General features: G+C 37.4%; 2 protein-coding genes across 3 annotated transcripts in view; one reads left to right on the plus strand and one right to left on the minus strand.

Annotated features, from left to right (window-relative positions):
- CTR9 (CTR9 homolog, Paf1/RNA polymerase II complex component) overlaps nucleotides 1-24,505 on the minus strand; it is a 339,089-nt gene that overhangs the window by 298,745 nt on the left and 15,839 nt on the right. The window lies entirely within an intron of this gene.
- SBF2 (SET binding factor 2) overlaps nucleotides 1-24,505 on the plus strand; it is a 214,480-nt gene that overhangs the window by 56,885 nt on the left and 133,090 nt on the right. For both annotated transcript variants that reach the window (XM_081918027.1, XM_081918028.1), the window contains exon 3: nucleotides 17,174-17,311. In XM_081918027.1, the coding sequence (XP_081774153.1) occupies nucleotides 17,174-17,311 (138 nt within the window). The remainder of the gene's footprint in view (nucleotides 1-17,173; nucleotides 17,312-24,505) is intronic.

A 24,505-nucleotide genomic window follows, 5' to 3' on the forward strand; every position in this document is an offset into this window, starting at 1 on the left:
ATAAAACATTGAAATTAATAATAAAAAACAGTTAAAAACAGTTATTTTAAAACATTCAAAAACTAATTAAAATCAACAATAAACTAAAAACAGATTAAAACACATATAACTACTATATGTCTGGTTAAAGGGAAAGGTAAAGGGACCCCTGACCATTAGGTCCAGTCATGGCCAACTCTGGGGTTGCGGTGCTCATCTTGCTTTATTGGCCGAGGGAGCCGGCGTACAGCTTCCGGGTCATGTGGCCAGCATGACTAAGCTGCTTCTGGCAAACCAGAGCAGCGCACGGAAATGCCATTTACCTTCCCACTTTGACGTGCTTTCGAACTGCTAGGTTGGCAGGAGCAGGGACCGAGCAACGGGAGCTCACCGCGTCACGGGGATTCGAACTGCCAACCTTCCGATCGGCAAGCTCAAGGCTCAGTGGTTTTAGACCACAGCGCCACCTGCGTCCCTTATATGTTTGGTTAGACTTGGGTAAATAAAAACATTTTAAGCAGATGTCAGAAAGAGTACAGTGAAGATACCTGCCTGATGTCAGATGTACCAGAAAAGCAATGATATAAACACATATGCTACTACATCTGGAAGCTACTACATCTGGCAACCTTAATAAATTGTAATTCATTATTCTACTGATATCTGTTATAAAAATCCTGTAAGCAAACCTTTGTGCAAAAATAAATAAATAAATAATTTCATTACTGGATTCTTCATTTTGGTATACAAGTAATCTTTTATTCTCTTGCAGAAGGAAATGTTAGCCCATGCCTTTACAAAGTATTAAATGTAGCAGAAGTTAATGGGCAACCAGTATATTATTGAAGAGAGAGGTGGTGGAAGTTGCATTACTGTGGTTAATGTTGACATTGTATGACTTGACAACACCCACCCACCCCTAGAGAAAATTACTGCTCCTGCCACCTGTTCTTATCGCTGGATATAACCAACCTCTGTCTAAACTCAGCTAGATTAAGGTAGAGAGATGAGCGCCTAGTGAAATCCTTCTTAAATTGATAAGATTCTAATTCTTTATAAAAATTTCATAGTTCATTCCCTAAATATTTTTCTCCCCCAATCCTGTGTTGCACTTAATAGTCAGGTGTAAAAGCTGGTTGAATATGTAAATAGATAGCAGGTTATTTGATTTAGGTTAGATTGCATGGAATGATTTAGGTTTAATGAAAAGCTAAAGGCTTTACAGAATGGCCTGAAATGCATGTTTGATTTATTTAATAACTGTTTCCATAAGAGGTATTTTTCTCTTGACAGAGTTTGAACAGCTGCAGAGAGGTGTTGATGTACCTGAGCTGTTAAAGCTAAATTTTATAATGGCCTTTTCCCCCCAAAGTAGTGTATCTGATATACAAGGCCTTAAAAGTATATTCTTAAAAACAAAAACAAAAATCCAAATCCATTTTTTCCTGACAGACATCCTCTCATAAAATTAATTGAAATGAGCTTTGTAATATTATTTTACACAAGAGCTGCTTAAAGAACAAAAGGTGCCAATCTGTTTATTAAAAATATAAACATTTTAAATTACGAAGCAATATTATAGGGATTCAGCATTTGTGTTTCAAATGATTGCACTAGATCTACTTAATAAAAACTACAAATCTCCTCTTGAATCAAGTGAAGTCGATTCAAATGTATGAAGAATGAACTTTCATGTTCTGCTGTATGTGTGGCTTGCCCTGTTTTTTTTTATAAAGTAAATATTGTAATTTGAGCAGAAGGTGTAGTGAAGTCCCCACACCTAGACTTTCTAATAATCATGGTGTTGTGGACTGTATGCGTATCATGCAATAGCTGCCTATCTGTTGATAATTGTGATACCCTGTGAGCAAATGAGATCCAAAATTCTTAAATACTTTTTTTTACTTGCTTTATAAGTTTGAAGCCTGTAGGCAACTTAATTCTGATAATCAAGTACATATGTTCAACAACTATAATTGCAATGCCATAAATTCAGCAACCAGCAGAAAGCACCAAACATTTACATGATTTTATAAGAATGATTTTGTTCACAAGTCTCTGTGTATAAGTATTTAGATTTGCAATATATCCTTCCCTTAAATGACTGATAAGATGCATCTTTAGTACTCTAGAACATTCAGTGCTTTTGCAAAATACTGTAGGTTCACACTAACCAACACTTTACATTTGCCTTCGCAGTTGGGTGAGAATATTGAACCTTCCCATCCCTATTCTCCAATTTCAGACTGACTTGTTCAGTGCTGTAGGCATAACTCAAGTTGTTAAGCAAATCCAACTAAGTTGTTACCAACATGAAATGAGTCAGTTCACACAATGGGACTCTTCCACCTCTCCCCCTGCTCACCCCAAGCCCCCTAAATCTGCTCTGGAGGGTTGAGGGAACCCTAAGAACAGGTTTAAGTGTTGAATAGCAGGGAGGAGAATGCATGTTTTGACCATGATCTGAACTCGTGTGTTGGCCAAGTGCCTTTCTTCAGCTAAGAACTTGCATGAATACATGAAGATGCCCCATCAGCTATGGACTCAATTGAAAGACCATAGCTCAGCACATGTTTTGCCTGCAGAAGGTCCCAGATCCAATCCCTGCCATCTCCAATTAAAAAGGGTTCTCAGGTACAAGTGATCAGAAGGATCCCTCTTTGCTTGAGCCCCTGGGAAGCTGCTGCCAGTTGAAGTAGATTGTGCAAGATTAGATGGACATTTTGAGCTAGTGTAAGACCTACTTTCTTTTATTGTATTTTGAATGCTGTTAGCCACCTTGAGCAGACCTTTGGTAAATGGAACGGGGTGGTATAAATAAATAACAATACAAACAATAATAATAAAAAAACTAATTGCTCTCTGTTCCTTCTAAGCCAGTTGATTGGTTACCTGAAATTTCCTTTTTTAACTGGAGATGCCAGGGATTGAACTTGGGCACTTGTGCTCTGCCAGTTTGCTATGACATCTATTCATTCACAGGTGAATTTAAAGTGGCAGAGGGCTGGCTTGAAACTCTGATTTTCCCTACCTCTGAATGTTCTCTGTTTAATATGGGGCTAATTGTGTTTATTGCTAAATATTTTGATTGTTATGTTTTTAATGGGCTTGTTTTATTGTATATGCTTACTATAAACTTTGCTTTTAATGTTTCATGGAATTGTTTTATTGTTTTTTATAATTGATTTTTTATATACTTATAAATGACTTAGAACAGCTCAGTGATCTAGAACAGACAGTTATGCAAGAAGAATAATGGGGCATCATTATTGGTGCAAGTCAGCTCTCCGCCCAAATTTTATTTCCGAAATGTAGCTAACAGGTATAAAAAGAATTAAGTGATGCTGATCTTGGACCTACATCCAGCAGATATTATAATTAAGATTTTCACTAGTTGTGATCCAAGTGCATTTTTAAATTATTATAGTTAGATTTTTATTTGAAAAGCTGAATTATTATTAAAAGTTTTTTATACATCTGAGGAATCAACTTTCACTGAGTTTTATTCAGGAATAAATACTTCTGAATATTTCATTGTAACCAGTTGTTGATTTGTGATTGGGATTTACCTGAGTTTTAAACAATGACAACTGGGAAATAAAATTATTTTGTTCTAAAACACACAAAATAAATGTGCCAGAACAAATTCACATCTGGTTGGTGGATTTCTTTCATGGACGGATTCCAAATTCATTGTCAAGATTAGTGTAAGCATTTATGGGTTTGCAGGGTTTTGACTGGAATTTGAAATATTGTCTGCTGAAGCATTGGACAAATCGGTGTCTCAAAGGTCTTTTATGTACTAAATTTGGAGGGGATTTTTAATGTGTCCTAAGCTTTTGAATGTGTTCTAATCTCAAAGTATGTCATATTTTGAGGCTTGTGTTTTGGAATTTCAGATTGCATTCCCAGAATACTGAAATGTGCACACACAATTCTTTGAAGGTCCTCTTTCTTTTTTAAGAGACTGTGAAGTGTGTTGAGATTTTTTTCCTATGAAAAGTACGACTATACTTTGTGTCAGTAGTATAATCTTAAAGTATGTCAAGTGTGTGTGTGTGTGAGAGAGAGAGAGAGAGAGAGAGAGAGAGAGAGAGAGAGAAGAATGCCAGCAGCTGGGAACAGCATGGCCATGGATAAACTCAAAACACCACTGGTAGCTAGTTGCAGCCCCCCTCCAAGTCTGCAGTTTTTATTTCTGTTATAAACAGCCTCTGCAGGGGTATGTGATAAGCTTGTAGAAGTTGCTGTCTACAAGACTTTTGCAGCCTCCTTGACTACTCTTCAGGAGCCCATAGCAACTCTCTTTTTGCCAGAGCTGTCATTTGTAAGCAAAAGTTACTCTACAGGGGGCAGAGGGGAGGAAACCAAGGATAGATTGTACAACATTGTCCCTGTTTCACGTTCATGTAGACATATTACATCTTATCAACTTTATTCTCCTTCATATTCAGCCTGTCCATATTAACATGTCAAGTCCAATTGATTTTCAGTGGTTGGGGTAAGCAAGTACTTACATTTCTCACACTGGAACCAGTGGAACTCTAAAAGTTTCTTGCATTGGGCATGATCTAGCTAAAATTACTTGAAATGCAATCTTAAACCAAGTTATGACCAGGAGAAAGCTATGTATGTTTGGGTGACAGTCTTTGAAGCAATTATGGAACTATTATTTAATGTTTGCCAGTGGCGGACTTTGGGCTCTCAAATTTCAGCAGCGCCCTGTGTGTCACTGAAATTAGGCACCCCTGCCACCTTTCATGCTCCATTCTATACCATTATTGTGGTGCCCCCTTGCAGTGCAGTGCTCAGTATGACCAAACTGGTTGTGCTACCTTAAACCGCCCCTGTGTTTGCTTTCCATACTCATGAATGATCCATAAAAGTGAAGTTTGTAAGGATAAACTTTGAAGAATTGGAAGTTCTTACCTGAAGTTGTTATTATGCTGTTGTAGTGCTAGTCCAGCAGAAGATGTTGTCTTGTCATTGAACTGTCCTGGAAATAGTTACTGCACAGCAGTCTATAAATTTATTTATTAAATAAATAAAGCCACATTTCAGACAGCTCCACCTCCTTCTGGCAGCAGAGCTTGTCCCTTGTGGAATCAGTTGATGCGTTTGGGCTACAGCAAGTATAGTACAGGCTTCATGTATGGAATTCCCTGGCAGCTTGCTTGTCTAGAGGGAGCTGTAGAGTTTAAGGATTTTTTTTTTTAAGTTGCTGGAGCTGAACCCGACAGCTAAGAGGAATTTGTTTTATTTTTTACTTAGAAAGACATTAAAGCTTTAAAATGGTCTTGTTTTTAATGTTCTGGATTGTTCAACCCGAATAAGTAACTGGCATGTTTTCCCCAAATGTCAACATCTCTGGTTTCTGTAGGAACTTATGTGTTGTCAACACTTTTTGTTACAAAACATCTGTGTACCAGGAATCCTAAGGCGAAGTTCAAGTGTGATGTCTACTTTTGACTCCAGTGACTGAAAAAGCCTTAATTACTGCAGGATTGATAGCATTGCTGCAGAGAATGGCATCCCTGCTACATGCTGTTGTTAGGTGTGGCACATTATAAGAATTTATTTTTGGATGGTCAAATCAGTTTAGGGAATTGGATTCATCTGTCTTTATTTTACAAGGATTTGCTGAATGAAGAAGAGAGAGAAATGTTAGAGTGGAAACTTACTTTTGTGCTAGAGTTGCAGTCATATGTCTCATCTCTTCTTTTTTGAGTGCTCTCTAAGTGCTAGTTCAGGGCCCTGCGGGATTTGACATCTTTCCACAGGGCCTGCAAGATGGAGCTGTTCCTCCAGGCCTTTGATCCGCGCCCAGTCTTACCCCTTTATTTCTATGGGACCTTGTATGTAAGTGGCCTCCTTGGCTCTTTCTTTCGGCCCATATGAGACCAGCACGAGTGGCTGGGTCTGGTGAACTTTTAATTCCTTACCCCTATGGTTATGATCTCCTTGGCTGCTGCATTTCTGGATCCAGATGTTTCAGGAAATTTGAAATACCTAAAGGGCTGTCACATGGAAGATAGAGCAAACTTGTTTTCTCCTACCCTGGAAGATAGGACAAAAACCAGTGGCTTCAAATCACAAGAAAGAAGATTCCAACTAAACATCAGGAAGAACTTTCTGGCGGTAAAAGTCGTTCAACAATGGAACAGACTCCCTCAGAAAGTGTTGGACTCTCCTTCCTTGGGTGTTTTTAAGCAGAGTGTGAATGGCCATCTGTCATGGATGCTTTAGTAGAGATTCCTGCATTGCAGGGAGTTGGACTAGATGACCCTTGGGGGTTCCTTCCAATTCTACAATTTTATGCTTCTGTGATTTATGAACAGAAAATTGAAAGAGAATAGACAGGTTTCAGTCTAAAATTAGTACAGTACATAGTGAATACTGAATATAGGTTCAGTAGTCAATGAAATAATGTATTTCAAAATGTTTGAGTGTCCAGTTGGAGTCAAGGTGATTGTTTAGTGTTACCATGGATAGAGATTTTAGTCATCCACATTTTTAAATCTTGCAATTTGACCTTGATGTGTCCACAAGCAGTTTATTATTATCTTGTGAACCTCCCTGAGATCTTTTGATGAAGGGTGAATTGTTGTTGTTGTTACAAAAAGACAGTAACCAATTAAAAATAGAAACAGAAAAATTAAATCCACTAAAAACAGTAGAGAAGATCAGAAGCTCAATGAATGAAAACAAAGTGGGGAACTATAATAGGACAGGTGGTGAGGTGATGGTGTTTAAGCTACACGCTAGACGATTTTTGCTACAAATGGAAATATCAGGAAATTGTATAGACATACAATATCAATGGGAATAGGAATGGAATTCCACGTATCTGCCAAGCACAATGAAATAAGTCGATTAATATATATTGGGCTGCATCACAAACTACAAAATTAATGGTAAATGTCTGCATTTCCATAGATGTATGGTGTGAGAATGCTGTGCAACTTTAAAAAAATGCTATATGCTATGTCTGTGTAGAAAAGGAGCAGTAATTATACCTGCATTTTTGCTGCTCATGCTATAAGCCAGGTAGGAATTTGGCATCATTTTCCTTTGGCTTCGTGTATGTTTTTATAAGTGGAGGGGGGCAGGAAATAATCTTTATACAATGCTTTCTGTCAATATGATGTAGTCAAACATGTAATATCATTTTGGCAAAAGCTTTCTTACTTATGCCAAGATGCTGAAATAAAATCTCTTTTTTTACTTCATGTAGTTCTGAGCCATGAGTATTAGTGTCAAATGGAAGCTCATGTAAAGTTTTGCCAGCATGAGACTCAGTTCTGGTATATGTAGTTATTTGGTGCACTTCTTCAAAACTGCTGTGAAAGCTCAGTTGTTGAGTTCATACACTTTGCAGTCAAAATATTGTTCCAAATGTCCTGCTCAGTGTACTTATTTAAATGTTGATTAATTAGGTAACCCCCTCAAAAATCTATTAAGTAGGAATCATAGGTAATAAAAAGCTTTCTCCCAATAGATATTTGTGTCACTACTTTTATCTCTTTAATCATTATAGATACAGTGGAAACAGAGTTACAGATATTGGACTGTGTTTTGTTCCATTACATATTTGGCTGCACCTCATCAAAGAGATGGCTTAGAAGGTGGTGAGGTGGTGTTATAAAACATTATAAATGACAGTGTTGAAAACAAAACACTTTTGTCTACTGAAAACAGAGGCAGTTTATTCAGGCACTAAAGCAGGATATATCCTACAGGAGTGCCAGTTGCTATACCTAATACTGCTGCCAATATGATACTGAATTTGCAAAAGGCCAATAATCTTATGATCATCCTTAGAGCAACTATGTAAGATAAGTCACTATTCCTATTTATAGGTGTGAAAGTTGAATTGAAAATGGTGGCTTACTCAAAGTCAGGCAGCATGTGGATGTGGAACTTATTTCCATTGGTGAGAACCAAAATATAGCAAAATATATCACTCAAGATTTGGCTAATGGGAAAGGGCCAGAACCTGCTAGTTCATATAAAGGTAGCCAACTCTATGTGACTCACATGTGCTCCCACCTTCCCAGTGGCAATAGCTTTCATTGGTTCTTCAGCTGGTGCTGCTCTTAACACAGCAAGATTAAAATAAAAAACAGAGGTTCTCTGTAGAAAGGAGCAGGCAAGGGTTATTATTAGGGGTTGGCAGCCATTTTGGACTAGTGGGCACATTTCAAATTTTCAGAGTTTTGGGAGCACCAGTCACAAAATTGCTGCCATGGTGGATATGAGGCATATAACAAAAGGATTGCTATGGGGAGCGAGGCATAATACAAAATTAGACAACCACCCCAACAACCTTAGCTGACTCCCCAAGATAAGCATATGCCCCGCTTGTCCTGATTTTGGAGATCACCAGTGAACTTTCCTCAGTACCTGGAAAATATACAAGTGAGCCAGACCACTCTCATTTAACAGAAATAGCTTAGAAGGTATCTGCACATTTTACCCCTTTCTTTATAGGAAACTTAGTTTAAATAAATAAATAAATTCAGAGACTATGGCATCTGCCCAGAGGCACCACTGGAAGCCCCCACTGGGTGTGGGTTGGCTGCCTCTGGGCTTTAAAATCCAGTAAGCCTTTTTGGATTCGGAGCTACTGTAGTGCCTTAACTTAACTGCTGCTCTCTAACAGAACAGGGTACAATCCTATGTGCCAGGACAGTCCAACTTTTCATATCGAGTGGGCTGCAAGAGTACTTTGACACAGAACCTGTTGGCCGCACACTGCCTTGTTGTGCAGGAGAGGGGAAGGAAGTGAAAGGGCCCTCCATCACTTGTGCTGACTTCCCAAAGCTGACTGAGGACTGGGCTTTGAGAAGGAGGCACAGGGCTCTAACAGAGTCCTAGAGCCCTTCCATCTCCATCCCAAAGATGGGAAAGCACTGACTAGACTTTGGGAAGGAGTGGGAACGATTCTAGAACTCTGTCACAGTCCTCACACCTCGTTCCCAAAGCCAAGCACTTCGCTTATTCAGCTTTGAGAAGGCAGCAAAAGGGCCGACAAAGCTGGGAGGGGGCATTCAAATGCTATCAGGGGCTGCCAAAAAGGCATTGAGGGTCACATGTTGGACCACCCTGTCCTTTACCTTCACCTTCACACTCCAGCTTTCTTGGCCTTCTAGCTTTTCCTCTTTTCTTGCTTGCTTGCTTGCTTGCTTGCCTGCTGAAAGCAGTATCTACTGCCCAGCAGTCTTTCTTCTGATCCTCATCTATAAAACTAACAAAACATGTTTTAATGGCCTTTCACCCTCACATCCATTTTGCTTGACTGCTCACTGCATTCTTTTCAGACTGCTGCTGTTGATTTGTCATGTGAGCAGACATATGGGGTGTGTGGGTTTGTTACTCTTTAGTACAGTCTGAGGAAGGTTTGAAGGCAAAAGCAGGATTCTAGCAATTGGTAGAGCTCTAGCAGAACTTCTTTAGACAACATTCTGCAGGCATTATTCTACTAGTGCACAGGTATGTCCCAGCATCGGAACCCTTTACCTTCTCACGTTTTCCATATATGTCTGTCTCTCTGCCCGCTGGACCACACTGACTTTTGTTCAGTGCAATTAAGGTCCTTATATGTGCATGTTCTCCTTTATAGGTACATCTGCAAACAGTCTTGTGAAAAAATGTGATGCAAATTGAATGAATAGGTAAATTATTGTGGTTTTTTGTGTAAATATTACCAACATAATGCCTTACCAACTGAGTCTGCAAGTTTGAGCTGGCAGAAGGAAGTAAATATTGAAACAATGGCTTCTGGCATTAGGAGAAATGAAAACTATTTAATGTGGAGAACAGCAGATCAAAATTCCTCCGCAAGATAGTGTTGTGGAATTATTGGTATATCACACTTTAAGGTCTTCTGTTCATTGCTTTTGTTACACTTCACCTCATTTTAATCAATGCAAAATCTCCCCCCCCCATAAAAGTGTTTATATACCACACACTAACATGAAATAGCAAGGCTGTTCACATCATAGAACAATATAATAAAACAATACCAAATATTCAGAAGAATGACTGATTCATCTAAAAAAGAAAAGAATTTAATAGGCATGTCAACATAAAAATGTCTCCAAGAGACTTAGTATTACCCTAATGTTTGACATACTCTGTGGATAGTCCTTTTGCTTGTGTATTAAAACAGTTTAATACAGGGGATATGGACCTGTGGCCCTCCAAATGTTGATGAAGTAAAACACTAATCTTTCCTGACCATTGGCCCACCTCTCTGGGACTGATGGGAATTACAATCCAACAATATCTGTAAAGCCACAGGTTCTCCATCTTTTGCTTAATACTTAAAGCCAATGTCTAGAGAGATAAGCTGCAGCATTTGGCATTCAGTTACTAACATAAAAACTGCACATGTTACCCATCGAATATATACATGTCAAAGGAAGACAGAAGTTCATAACACAGATCAGTACTGGGCAGGAGTCTTTTGGTTCTCATAACCCTCCTCTACATATTAGGCAGTGTATTTTCCAGATTCTCAGTGAAATCTGTTTTTTATCCTTTGCAAGTTAGCTTGCAGAGTTATTTTCAGTTATTAAAATGTCATAGGGTTTAGGACAACCTGTGTTTCCTGGTACAAAAATATTTAACTAATTTACCTGCAACTTGCACAGAAGAAGCCAAATCTCTTTGTCTAATTGTTTGTTTCCAGGCTTTTAGAACCATTCATTTTAATAACATTGCTTTTGTTTCTGGATAGATGATTTTGTTTAGGATTAACACAATAGATCCTTAGGCCATTTAACTCCATAGAATGGCTTGGTATACAGTCCTGTACCAGAATGAAATAAATGTATTGCCTTGCAGTAATTATTCTGAAAACTTGACTGACAAAACTACAATAATAGGTTACCTACTGGTGACAGCACATATGATCATAGCCACCTTTGGGAAAGATATTAAAGGAGCTAATTTAACATATTGGTAAAAGAGGGAATGGCACTTACTGAAAAACTAGCATATAAATTAAGGCTGGCAAGATGAATTAAACAAAAATGATACTTTTGTGGGAGAATTTGGAACTTTATTACTTCCACAAACACATCAGAAAACAGAAGACATGTCCCTAAGGTATATGTTATTTTCATTATAATTAGTGTGATTTTTGTTGACATTTCAAGGGGATTATGCTTACACAGCGTAAACAAGGGTGTCTCAGATGTTGAAGGAGTTTCTGTTTATTGTTGTTCTGCGATGCTTGTGCATATCGCAGGATGTGTTCTTCCAGGTATGCTACAAAAAAACCCAAATTTTTATTTTCAAAAACAAACAAGCAGATTTCCTATCCCATCGTTCTTATGCCTAGAAACATATGGATAGGACCTCTTCACCATAGCAATACTTTTGGATTGATATTAGCTGAGGTGCAGAGAACTGATTGTCCATAGAAATTCAAATGGATGATGGAAGGATGAATGGGACAGAAAAAAGTGTAGCGTTGAGTATTTTTGGAGGGGTGGGGAGGAGTTAAACTTGCTTGACTTTTTGGTTGGTAGGGATAACCCTTAATTGCCATAATAGGCCAGCCTCTACTGACTTTAATCAGGGAGTAGGAGAAAACAAGAGTATTTATTTGGGGGACCCTCAGCAGCACAGGGTCCAATATATGCATATTGCCCTTCTCTACATAGCCACCATTACAACCATCTGTGTGTTGACTGAAGTGGCCAACTGGACCAGGGTTTCTCTTTAAGTGTTTCCATTTTGGGAGGCATATATCTGGAAGCTGAAGCGGAATGGGTAGCAGAAGTGATAATTATAAATAATTTTTAAAAAACAATTATTCCAGCACTGGTCTCCTTTGCGAAAGCACATAAACACTCATGCATATATTTAATATTAGTTTCAGGTACACTGGTTTACCCAAACAAGCCAGGCTGTAAGCTGTTAAATTTTACATTTAGATCACTATTTTATGACTCAACACTCCAGTATTCTGGGCATCGGTTTTGACTTGTCTTAGAAAATGATAATGAATTTCTCACAGTCTTCCAGCATGATGTTAAATTTGCCAGTCTATTGAAAAATGTGATGGAGATTGCATAAACAAGTGTGCTCCTTTTTTGTTTCTCCAAATCTCACATTACAGTAATTACAGTCAAGAATAGTTACACATTGGAAAACAAAAAAGCAGTAAATGTTAACAGGCCATTTCTTCATAGCCCAAGAACAGAATACCATGAAATCAAGCAACTAAATTACTTGTTAATTAGTTGTAGCTCACTAAATGCACAGAGAAAAGAGAGTAAAGTACATGTGTTCTTGTTTCTATAATCCAGATTACTAGAACACATAATAATCTGTCTTTAATTATGCATACTCATTGTGCTAAATAATGCCTTAGGTTGCCTTTTGTATAATATGCCAGTACTACATTACGAAGTTGCGAGGGGACTTGTAACTGGAGGAAAATGAGAAGATTGTGATAAGCTTCCCATATAAGGCATTTACACACTGGAGAAGACTATCTCCACTCCTTTTACTTCACTGTTCTTCCATAGATGTTTCATGAGTGAAGACAATATGACTAATTATAGAAGATGATAAATTGACTGAAAAGAATATTCTAAGGATAGATATCTACATGTATTGACCACATCAGCCATTTTTTTCTCTAGTTGTAAACATAGGATGGAACACTCAGCTATTCCCAAGTGCCAATATTTTGGGGCTAAAATTATCAGGATGTATTTCTTACATGCTCCTCAGTTACAAATTATTGGTGTCTGAGGAGACACTGAAGTTACTTTGCAGGTTGCTGAATCTGGAGTATGATGATCTTAGCTTTTTGTTTGTTATCGATTCTGAGCTTTGAGTGTTTGTATCTAGCATTCTCTTCTCTTCTGAAACTTCTTGAGTGAGTTCTTAATTTGAGGAGTAGAGAAATAAATGAAAGTAAATTATTGGCATGATGTCATTTTTTGATACTATTCGCCTGAAACACAAAATTATGCTTCCTGGGTGAGGCTAGCAAATGGAACTTAGCCAGTGAAGGGCCGAACTCAATGAGATAAAAGGATGATGCCCAGTAGGTGAGCTCAACCACAGCCTATAGAAGAGTATTCAGATAATTTCTCTCCTCTCTTCTATTGCTGACTGTTCTGGCCTCATTGGCAGCTGTAGCACACTGACCTCTCTTTTTCCAAAGTAGTTGTGCTAATAATTATTGCAGTATTCAAGCTTGAGTGAGTGGAACAGACGAACCCCATCTGGCTAGCTCAGGCTTCCTCAACCTTGGCCCTCCAGCTGTTTTTGGCCTACAACTCCCATGAACCCTAGCTAGCAGGACTAGTGTTCAGGGATGCTGGGAACTGTAGTCTCAAAACATCTGCAAGGCCGAGGTTGAGGAAGCCTGGGCTAGCTAGTCTACTACAGTTCCTTCAGATATTTCCCCCAAACCCATTTTTTCTGCAAACCCTTTGGCTTACTGCAAGTGCTATGAGCCATTGAGCCTGGTAAGAAGACCCATCCACTTTGAACTGTATTTAATCCTATAACTGTGGCCTTTTGGGTCAGAATGAGTAATGAAGATTATTTTTGCAGCAATTTGTTTTTGAAATATTACATACTTCGTTTATTGTGAGCCACTTTGGGCACATATTTTACTGTGAAAAAGCAACACAATAGCATTCTCCTCATGCAGATCCCTTCCCAAATTCCAACTGTACTGTATTCTTAATTTGTCTATCTGGATTTTGGCTTCAGATAAAGTCTGTATTGTTTGTAATTCTATATATATACACCATACTGCAGGCATCCTTTACATCTTCAGTATGACGATAGATTATTTCAGTATTGGTATTTTTTTCTTGGCAGTCTCAAATACAAATTGTTTTGATATAATTGATAAGAAAACTTTCAGTATCAGTCTGGCATCCACACAATGTAACTTTATTCCCTTCCCTTTCCTCTGTCTCAGATGATATCTGAAACAGAATATTTTTATGCTTCAGGGAATAGTTTATAACTTTTAGGGATAAATCAAATTGACCCATAGGGAAATATATGTCATCTATCTTCTTTACTGGAACTTATAACTCTGTAATGCATTAGGCGAACTACATTACTAATATGCTGCCATAACATGTTATATAATAACTTAAATAATATTTCATTGTCAACAATCTGGCAACTGCTGGCTTTTTAAAATAAATTGTGGAAACAGAAAGCTGTGCTTTTATATACACAATAGGATAGTTTTTGATATGTATGAAACAAAAATTCTGTCATAGCCATTGTGTTTGATCAAACCATACTGAACATTTTGAAAGAGCTGATTAATGCATGAGCAGAAAGTTCTGGATTGTTAAGTATATCCAAGCTGGTATATCATTTCACAAGTATTAACTGTTCTCACAACATGGCTTCCATGTATGACCTTAATGTCATTTTATGATGGTTCTTGAAGGCACTTCGAAAACATTAAATATATTCAAAGAATAATTCCTTTTGCTGCCATACATTATAAAACTTCAATCACAATCTTTCTCAGTCCTTAAATGTACTAAATTTATATACAGAATTTCTGCTTTAGCATACTTTAGTCTAAATGCTTAAAGTAGGTAACATTGTAGAATAAAATATATTATTATTATATATGTGAAACTGACAACCATATATAAAGCACAAGTATCAATCCTAAATTTGTTTTTAGCTAACCACCAAAAGCCATTTTAAATTCAAAGGTCTTGCAGTATTTCCAGATGGCTCCTGGGTATGCACTTTTGGCAAATAGCCAGAAGAAAGAATATCCATGAATGTAGTGTAGTGCAGCCACCAGGAATACATAGATGCTTGGTGTACTAATTTGGAGATTTGGTCACTAGGATTGGCTGGTTCGCAAGCTTTGTTAGTTAAATTGACAACTTTAAATTAAAATCCATCCTTAGCTGAAACATTTATTTACCATGGACAACCCCATTCTAAGATTACTGTGCTGTACCTTTTTAAAAGCAACCCTTGTTCCTAGTCTATTGTCAGAGACAGGCTGGGCACTGAGTAGTGGTGGCTGGATACTGGTGGCCATTGGGAGACGGTGGGTTGGAAGAAGTGATCATTGATCTGGGGGAGCCTGTAACAGCCAGGAGACGAGTCAGGAGAAGCTGCAGGACTGGAAAGTGAAGAACAGGTTCAGGAGGAGAGAGAGATAGGTCAGGCTGGTGGAGAATCAAGGGCTTCCCTACCTCCTCCTCCTGTCCCCATCTCTCCTGTTCCATTGTCTCAAAAAAAAAAAGCAACAACAACCAGAAGAGGGTTGAAGTGGGAGGAGCAGAAACTCTAGAGTCTTTGCCTGCTTGTTTACAGCTCGGGTAGAGGGCGATACATGAACCAAGTTGGGGGGCTGGACTTCTCTGTTGCTGCAACTGCCTCATCGGGTGCGCACCTAGGAGTAGCTGAGAGATGTAGGACAGATGGACATACCTTTCCCTAACCTTTTGACAACAAAGAGTCAATTTCTCACTCTTGACATTCCTTTCCTGAGCTCCTCACATCTATTGAGAACTTTCCCACTACTTTCTACACTCAGTGTCCTTCCATTCTAGCTCCATGCCACAGCCACTGCTTTTGTGCAACTTGCCTTCTCTTATACTCAACAACCCCACCCTGACTTCATGCACATTCAGGATTCTGATGCGGTACTACAAATCTTGCATTTTTATTATACAGTAAGCTGAGTCATGACAATGAGTGACATCACCACCTCACAGCCTCAGGAAAACTTATGACATAGAACTTATTTAATAATTTATACCTCATTTTAAATTAGTCCCATGGGTCTCTTGAGATAGCTTCACTAGAGGAACAGAAACATTAATGCTTGTCTTTACAAAATATACATAAATATGCACTCATTTTAGGAATTGCGGCCAGCTCTTATCTGTTCAGTTAATGCACAATTGAGTGCCTTGAGTAAGGTCAGTTATTGAAACATATTGTGTTGAATATTCCCAACAGATGATAAAAAGATCCTTGTTTAATATTTAAATACCTTTTTCAGTAGCCTTCTACATTCACTGAGAAATTCATTCTTTTACCTAGACAAATCAGATTGTTTATCACAGTGTTGTAATTCTGTATTATTTTAGTTTTGTTTTTTGAAATATGGATTATGAAATAATCCAGAGAGATACTTGAAGTTCATTGAACAAGGTTTATGGAGGAAATAAGGTTTGACTTCTTTTTTTGTAAAGACAAAAATCTCATAAAGCAGTGATTAAAATACCTACTGGCTTAACAAATTAAATGTTACAAATACACTGTACCACCACTTCTTGGGACCTGTTGTGAGAAACCAAATTAGATCTTGTTATGCAAGTGTCATGTTATCTGGATTAGTCTGCACAGATCCTTGTGCTGAATAATCTCTGATTTTGAGTCAAATATGTAATAGAATGGAAAAGAGTATTAGAAAGCTGTTTGGATATGTTAATGGGCTTCTTACAAAATAAGCTATTTATATATGTTTTGTTAGATGAAATTACTCTCATTACTGAAATACTGATTGGAATCTGATTAGTACAAAAATAGCACTGAATTCCAGTTTCCATTAATTAGCAGCATTTTTGCTACTTGTGTTCTGCGATTTATTCTATTTTGCAGCCTGATACTTTGTAGCCTTGAGTACAGAAACTTTAATTTAGATGTTGCAAAGTAAGGTAAAGTACAATAGTTTTTGTTTTCTTTAGCCCAGAGTTACTGCAAAAGTCTGGCACCAGGTTTGGATTCTGGGGAGCAGACCCTGAGGAACTCAAGATGTGTGTGTGTAGTTCTAGGCAAATAATAATGGAGTAGCCAAAAAGCACTACTCTTTCTTTTGGTGAGACATTGATTTCTGAAGAGCAACACTACAACTGAAAATTCTGGGTATTACAAGAAATGCCACAGTTTTGGAAGTGTTTGTGTGTATAATAATTTAGATAAGTTATTTCTGCAGCTGTCAATATTGTAAGAACAAAATATCCCATACTAGAAATGTTTCCAAGTGTTCCGAGTTTGTGAACTGTCAAGTAGATCTGCAATAAAATAAAATAAAAAACACTGTCCATTATAAGTATTTGTATTTATCATAGTTTTACACATTATAAATTATTATTTTTAATCAATGTAGTTGGCCCGTGGGTTAAAACTATACTTGTGCTTTCTTTGATCATAGTTTTGTCAGCCTGGAGGATGGCATCTGTCCAGAGAGAGGAAGCAGCCTACGTTCTTTGTGGTGGTGCTCACAGATATAAACTCTGAACGGCATTATTGCTCTTGCCTGACCTTCTATGAAGCAGAGATCAATCTTCAGGTAAATATCTTATTGAATCATTCACACAGCACCATGCACACAAACCTAGGAATTCATTTCTAAAGTTCTTCAGTCACATATCCAGCTCTTAATGTACTTCACTCATGCACATTTCATCTACAGCTTCAGTTGCCTGGCCCATAATAACTGGGGATCTGAATTAAAACAAATGTTTATGCAAACTCAAATATTATTTAATAATTTTGGTGTACTTAACTGTCTTCCAATTTACATTTGGCTCATTAACCAGTGGAATGGTTTCTCTCTGAAGGTTGTGGAAGGAATCCATGGAGGCTTTTAAGAAGAGGTTGGATGGCCATCTGTCATGGATGCTTTAGCTAAGATTCTTGCATTGCAGGGGGTTGGACTAGGTGACCCTTGGGTCCCTTCCAACACTATAATTCTATGTTCAACGTCTTTCCCTTGAGTCTTAGTAGTAGGATTTAAAGGGATGCTTATTTGAAACCTCTTTGTTGCTTCTTCCCCCTTGCCCCCAAAAGCCTAGTTTCTGTTCAATGTAATTTGTATATTTATAGAAAGCAGTTCAACATGGTATTTTTATTTGGTCTCTTATTTGTGCTTTAACACAGGTTCTTAGTTCTAGAATGATTTTAAAAACACATTACTCCCTCTGCTGGATGTCTGCATATTGGAATAGAATAAAACATAACAATTTTATTTTTATACATGTATTATATAGCATTAACACAATACAGTACAAAGCAATATAGTACAAACCATTATGGGATGATGGTCTATGCTAATATACTGCCATTGATATAGAAATATCAATTGTAAGGGTTTGCGTGTTATTCGTGTACACATATTTGCATAATTAGAACATGTACTTTCTTTGCATGTTTGTTTAATCATTTAGATTTAAAATGCTTAACTCCCACCCCATGTTTAGATCTGTGAATACATTCCTAAAAATAGAAAAGTTAGGTTAGATTTTGGGTGTAACCTTCTTGGCTGTTCCCCTTTAAAACATGTGTATTACTAATTTCTGGACAGTTTAAAATGCTTGCTGAAGTAATTTACCCAAATTGGAAATTTTAAATGATTTCTCTATGACACATTATTTGGAATCCTTTGTAGAGAGAATCTAGGGACCAAGATATCGCAACACTTAATTGTGAAATTTATTATAAAATGTTTGAAACTGCTTCTTTCCAACTTGCTTTTTGGCTAAGGCTAAGGTCCTTCCAGTATTGAACATGATAGTGAGCTACAACAAGTTAATGGTTGTTGCTAGTTTTTTTAGCAAAAATTATTAAATGGTTTGGAGTAATATTTTAATAGAGATAAGTGTATGTTTGGTCTGAGTCATTTTCAACTCTGTTCATCCCTAAGTCCTATTTCTGCAGGAATCTGTGAATTAAAAAAAAAATGCAAGTTCACATTTATCTATGCATTTTGTACAAAATATGTATTTTTCAATGCATTTTCTCTCAAAATAAGTAATTTCAGATGCATTTTTATGGATGTTGAACCAAGAGCTACATCACTGAAATTGGAAAAATGCAAAATCCCAAAAAATAAACACAGTTATTTTACATGAAATATTTTAATGCAACATTTACAGGCCAATGTCTTCCAGAGATGGTGTATGAATCAAAATATAACACACCCACATTAAATACACTTAATTAAAGCTAACTAAATTAAAAGGAAAATGTCCAGCTAACCCAAAACTAAATAATGACAAAGTACATTGGCAACCCCACAGAACAAAGCCTGATTTCAAGCAACAGTCAAGTATTGTTTTTTTTAAAAAAAAACAGATGTGTTTTTAAAAAACGTCTTGCAAGTGTGTAGGGATGATCCTTGATGAACCAGCTCTGCATTCCTGAGATGTGGAAGCACAGCTTAAAAGGCCCAGTGCTCAAATATAAGCATATGAGGAAGGCCTCTACGTGGTTGATCTTGGCGTGCAGGCAGGGTGATCTGAGTGAAGCTGATGCTTCATATAGCTATGTTTTGATCCATAATGCAGTTTGTAATAATCTCATATTAGATAATGTCATATTAAAGCAGTCTGATTCTTTCTTTTTCTCTCTCTAATTATTTTGTTATGTCTTTGTAAATTGCGTTTCTGCTTTACATTTCCATATACTTCATTTCTCAGTGACAAATTAGTCCCCCCCCCCCCAAGAAATGGCAGTTCCAAGGAAGGGCTTTGTACCATGCTATTCACCATTACATGACATTGGGCTTCATTTCAGTTTGGGAATTTCAGGAATTGTTACCTGCAGGGGAGAGGCAAAGCCTACATATGTACTTAACCACATAATCTAAAGAGAACATTAAAATGAAGCACAAACTCTAATAGATTGCAATGAGGTTTACAGAACAATCCTTTGCATGTTCACAGAAAGTTGGCCAACTCTTATTTAGTGGTATTTTCATAATCCCAGGTAAGCATACACAGGATTATACGCTCAAAAGTATAAATGGTTTGGAGACCAATATTGTACTTAACTACCCAGAAGCTCCCAGAGCATGGTCTGAAGGCACAAGAGGCCACCACCTCCCCGAAGCTAAGCATGTTTGAATCTGAATAGGAATCATATTCATAAAGTGAGCCCCATTGAACTCAGTGAGACTTACATCGGTGTAACTATGAATAGAATTCAATATTATCTTTTTATAACACCAAGAACAGAATACATTCATCTAAGGTCTCAAAATTAGATCAGTAGTCACCAGAAGAAGGCAAGCAGGAGCTCACAGAAAACAAAGACCATGTATGCATGCTCTTCCCTTGTAGGTAGCAAATATCAAAATGCATACTGGATTTAAAAGTTGACTACTTCTGTAGTATGCTTTGCTGTTAGTGTGCTGCCACAGCTTTCTGCTGCTGTTACTGAGGCTGGAACCTCCTTCTGTTAACAGAATTCTTTCTCCATGAAGAATGAAATTAAAGCTCCTTCCATTCATAGTGTGAAAATATTGAAAACAGCCCAATGTGACCAAGCCTTCTAATGTAAGAGATGTGAAGTAGCAAAGTTTTATATTAAAACTGAGGCTACTAAGTTCTGGCAGTAGAAGGCAAAACATATAAGGTATTATTCCCACATATTTTGGTCTGTATAATACACTTCATTGGAAGGTTTGGCTGCTTTCTGTAGTAAAAGACACCTAGAAGAATTTAGCGGCTGATATAAAATGCAAATCCATTGATGCATCACGTGCAATCCTTTTAAAAGCAATTCAAATGAAAATGCTGTATACACAGTTAAATCTTAAATTGTCTGCTTTTGTTTGTTCTTCATGAGTGTGGTTAGAAGTTCTTTTATTCAGATTCCAGAACTAATATTTTAAAATTGTTCTAGAGTTTCTGTGGTCTGGAAGAAGTGCATGAATTTATTCGGAGCATAACAAAGAAGCTAGGGGTTTATAACTGTTTGTCGGTGGCCCTGAGGAGTTGTTAATGTTAAAGGCATTGCCCTATTTATTTTAGGCTTCTTAAATACTCCTGCATTTTTTAATCATAGGTGCATAGAATATGTCTGATTCTTCCAGCTATGTTGTTGCAATAGTGGGCAGGTGTGTCAGGAATAGCAAACATGGACATAGAGGTTCGCAGCAATGTTGGTAAAAAGTAACCAAAAACCATTTCACAGGTTTTCTTAGACATTTTTTAGCTTTACCCTTGATAAAACCCTACTCTCCAAATTCCTGTTAAGATGGCCTTCTGTAAATGTAGCATACCCTTTAGTTACATGCACTGCCTGTAGTCTTGGTGTAGATTAATATCCTGATTAGATTTCAGATTTTCATAAACCTTTTGAATAGGCTTTATAAAAATAACAGATTTTTGACACTACAGACAATTTTTTTCACATTATATCTCATTATATATCTGCTTTTATAATGCAGCTTGTAATAATGTAGCCATACAACTTTTACAAAATTTCAAACTGGCCGCTATGCTTGCCAACAAGGTCATATTAAAGCAGTCTGATTATTTTCTCTCTCTAATTTATTTTGTTCTGTCTTTGTAAACTGTGTTTCAGTAAACTGCTTTACATTTCCATATTGTTATGTGCCTGTGTGGTTGCTCAAGAGTGAACAGGCAAGAATCTCAACGGTCTTTTCCAGGCTTTATTATCTGTACAAAACATTTACAGTGCAGAGCGTCTCAAGTCCCATGTCCGATCAATCGCTAGCAGAATCTGGGAGTGGGCGGTCCTTAAACTTTCCCCAGCATAACAGTCTTTTGACCTCCATCCTTCTCCTCCACTCTCTGCACGTAAACCGACTGTGCAGAGAGGGCGCTGGCAAAGGGGGACTTGCCTCCCCCCTGCTTTGCTCAAGCTTGGTGTTGCGGCTCTCTCTAGCATCTTCCGATCCCTGCATCCCTTCCCCACTGGAGGCGGGGCTTCCCTCCTCACCAGAGGAAGAGCTGCTTCCCACGATCTTCTCTTCAGAGGTTACCTGTAACCCAACTGCCTCTCGCCTCTAAGCTGATGGCAGTTCCTTGACACATATACTTTAATTCTCAGTGGCAAATTAGTCTCCCCGCATCCTAGAGAAATGGCATTTCCAAGTAAGGGCTTTATACCATTCTATTCACTAGCTCTGGTCCATGGGGTCACAAAGAGTCGGACACGACTAAACGACTAAACAACAACAAATTCACTTTTACATTACATTGGGCTTGGTTTCAGTTTGGGAATTTCAGGAATTGTTGTTGCCTGCAGGAGAGAGGCAGAACCTACATGTGTACTTACCCACATACCATAATCTAAAGAGAACATTAAAATGAAGCATAATCTCAGAGAAATTTAAATTTGTTTAAGGTCAACCAGACCATCCAACTTGGCCAACCAAGTAGGAATTTGAGCTGAAGTGTTTGAGCTCCAAACAAAACACCCATAACAAATGGAATAAACCAACTTTTTTGAATTCAAAGTAGAAGTTGCTGGGTTTTTTGTTGGGTTTTTTGTCTCTCAGAAAAAAATAGTTTGAAGCAGGATGGACGGTTTTAATGTACATTTGTGGTTGTGGGAACAGTTCAGGTTCGTTTATTGAGATTTAAAAAATGGATTAACAAGGTATTTTAAAAATATTTTCATGTGTCTGTGTCTGCTCCAAACATGTGGGAAAGTTCTATTTTGGGTTTGCTCACTTTATGACATAAGTGATTCACATTTGTTTACTGATTGTATGTATCCTAGATTAATTGGATTAAAAGTGTCTGGCTTCCACATGTCTCCTATGTGATGCTCATTGCTCAGGCAGTAGAGAGTCATAATTTTATCATGATTAGCATTTAACTGCTAGGAAGGGATCTCAAAAGTATACGGAGGATGATTTATTGGCCAAATGCAAATTATTTTATTTTTTTCAGCGGCAATGAGTTTAACCCAAGTGTAGGTAACAGGATACCCTCCAGATTTCGGACTATGGCTATCATAATCCCTGAATGTTTGCTTTGCTGGCTAGGCTGAGCAGAACTGTAGTATGAACACCAAAATTTGGAAGGCCACAAGTTCCTAAACAGTTTGAATAGATTAAATCAGTTACCACTAAAGAAGAGCTATGACACATGATTCGTGTTACGCTCATATATTACTTTGTACTGCACCTTTGAGAACCTCACTTTCTGTCTTTTAAACTGTTAATTTGTCTTATAAGTAGTTCAGAAACTCATCTGCATTGTTTGTTTGAATGCTTTGGTGTTCCATTAATAGTTTATATAAACAATGTAAAGCATATATGCCAAACATGTTGTGTGAACACCATTTTTTAGCTTGGTTATTCTCTGTTCAAGGTCAGACTGATCCCAAACATGTCTTCTACTGCATTAAGATGAAATATTTGTCAGCCAAGCCTGCACATAGTGTACTAAAGTATGCTTCTCCCCCCCCTCCAATACATTTATTTTAAATACAATCCATTTTACATTAATAGTATACAAAGTTTAAGCACTTAAAATAGATTAGAATATTATTCCAACCTTGTGTTTGCTTCTGCTTGACCTAGTTGTCTTGAATATTTTAATAAGTAGCTCATTAATTTTAAAAAATTGTTGTTTTCCTTTGCTTGACATGTGAAGACTGTGTCTTTAATATGAACTCTACTGCTAAAAGCTTATTCACATGATAGTATTAAAGTACAAACTAGCTGAGGAAACTGTGACTTTGAGCTATATGTATGAGATTAATTTTAAAGCATTCCCATCTTCATCTGTTACAACTGATGTAGATGAGACACAGTTTGTGACAGAAAGGATATGGCAAATTATTAAAAATCACTCTTGACACACATGGTGTTAGCACACAGCTTTTTCTTTGCTTTTAATCTCTGAATATGTTCCTAATTGACATATTATCCAATTTCTGGGCTTCACTATGTCATCTCTCACTTTAATTCAGCCAAGTAGATTGGTTGCTATTGGGAATAATAATCAGCTAAAAAATGGAGACCACCAAAGAACGAACTGTTGCCTGTTTCATTTTGGAGCGCTTGCTGTCATCATACATAAAAGACTTGAAGAAAAATCTCATTGTTTGGATGTCTTAGAGTATATTTCAGATGGCAGTGTCACGAGCTCTCTGATGTTTAATAGAGTTAATTTTAGGGGGAATATGTCTTTATCTGTTTACATCACTTTAATATTTCCTATAGTTTTCAGCACAGAATACACTATTCAGTTCAGACCCAGATTTGGTTCTTTGAAAAACTACCTGACTTGTTATAAAGCATTTTGAAAACTTCCTAATTCAGCCTGGGTTCATATCTCAATTTGGAAAAAATGAAGCTTCATGCCTTCTCTCATTCACTATTATAGGAAAATAAAAATGCTTATAACTTACCCCTCTTTTTGACGCAATTGGATATTTGCAGGCATAGTTTACCTTGCTCTTTGTAAGTAGCCCAGGAATCTTTCTGTTGGGCACCCTTCAGTCTAATTTTTTAAAAAAACAATGAAACCCCTTGTTTAAAAAACCCCTTGTGAGGGATGAATACTGCCAAATTTCAGAATAATTGGTGCAGTGAATTTCCTGGAAAGACGGCCCTTACAGTTTAGGGTGGTTAAAAAATTATGCACTTAATATCCCCTGTTGTTTTGTGTCCAGTTCATATTAAAATAGTGTACATCATAGAGATGCCCCCAGGTAAGAAACCTGCCAAATTTCAGAAGACTGGCTTATATTAATTTATGAATTGCTTGGGAGTTATTGA

This window comes from Podarcis melisellensis (genome assembly GCF_964234715.1).
Source record: "Podarcis melisellensis genome assembly, chromosome: 1".
In the NCBI taxonomy this organism is placed as follows: domain Eukaryota; kingdom Metazoa; phylum Chordata; class Lepidosauria; order Squamata; family Lacertidae; genus Podarcis; species Podarcis melisellensis.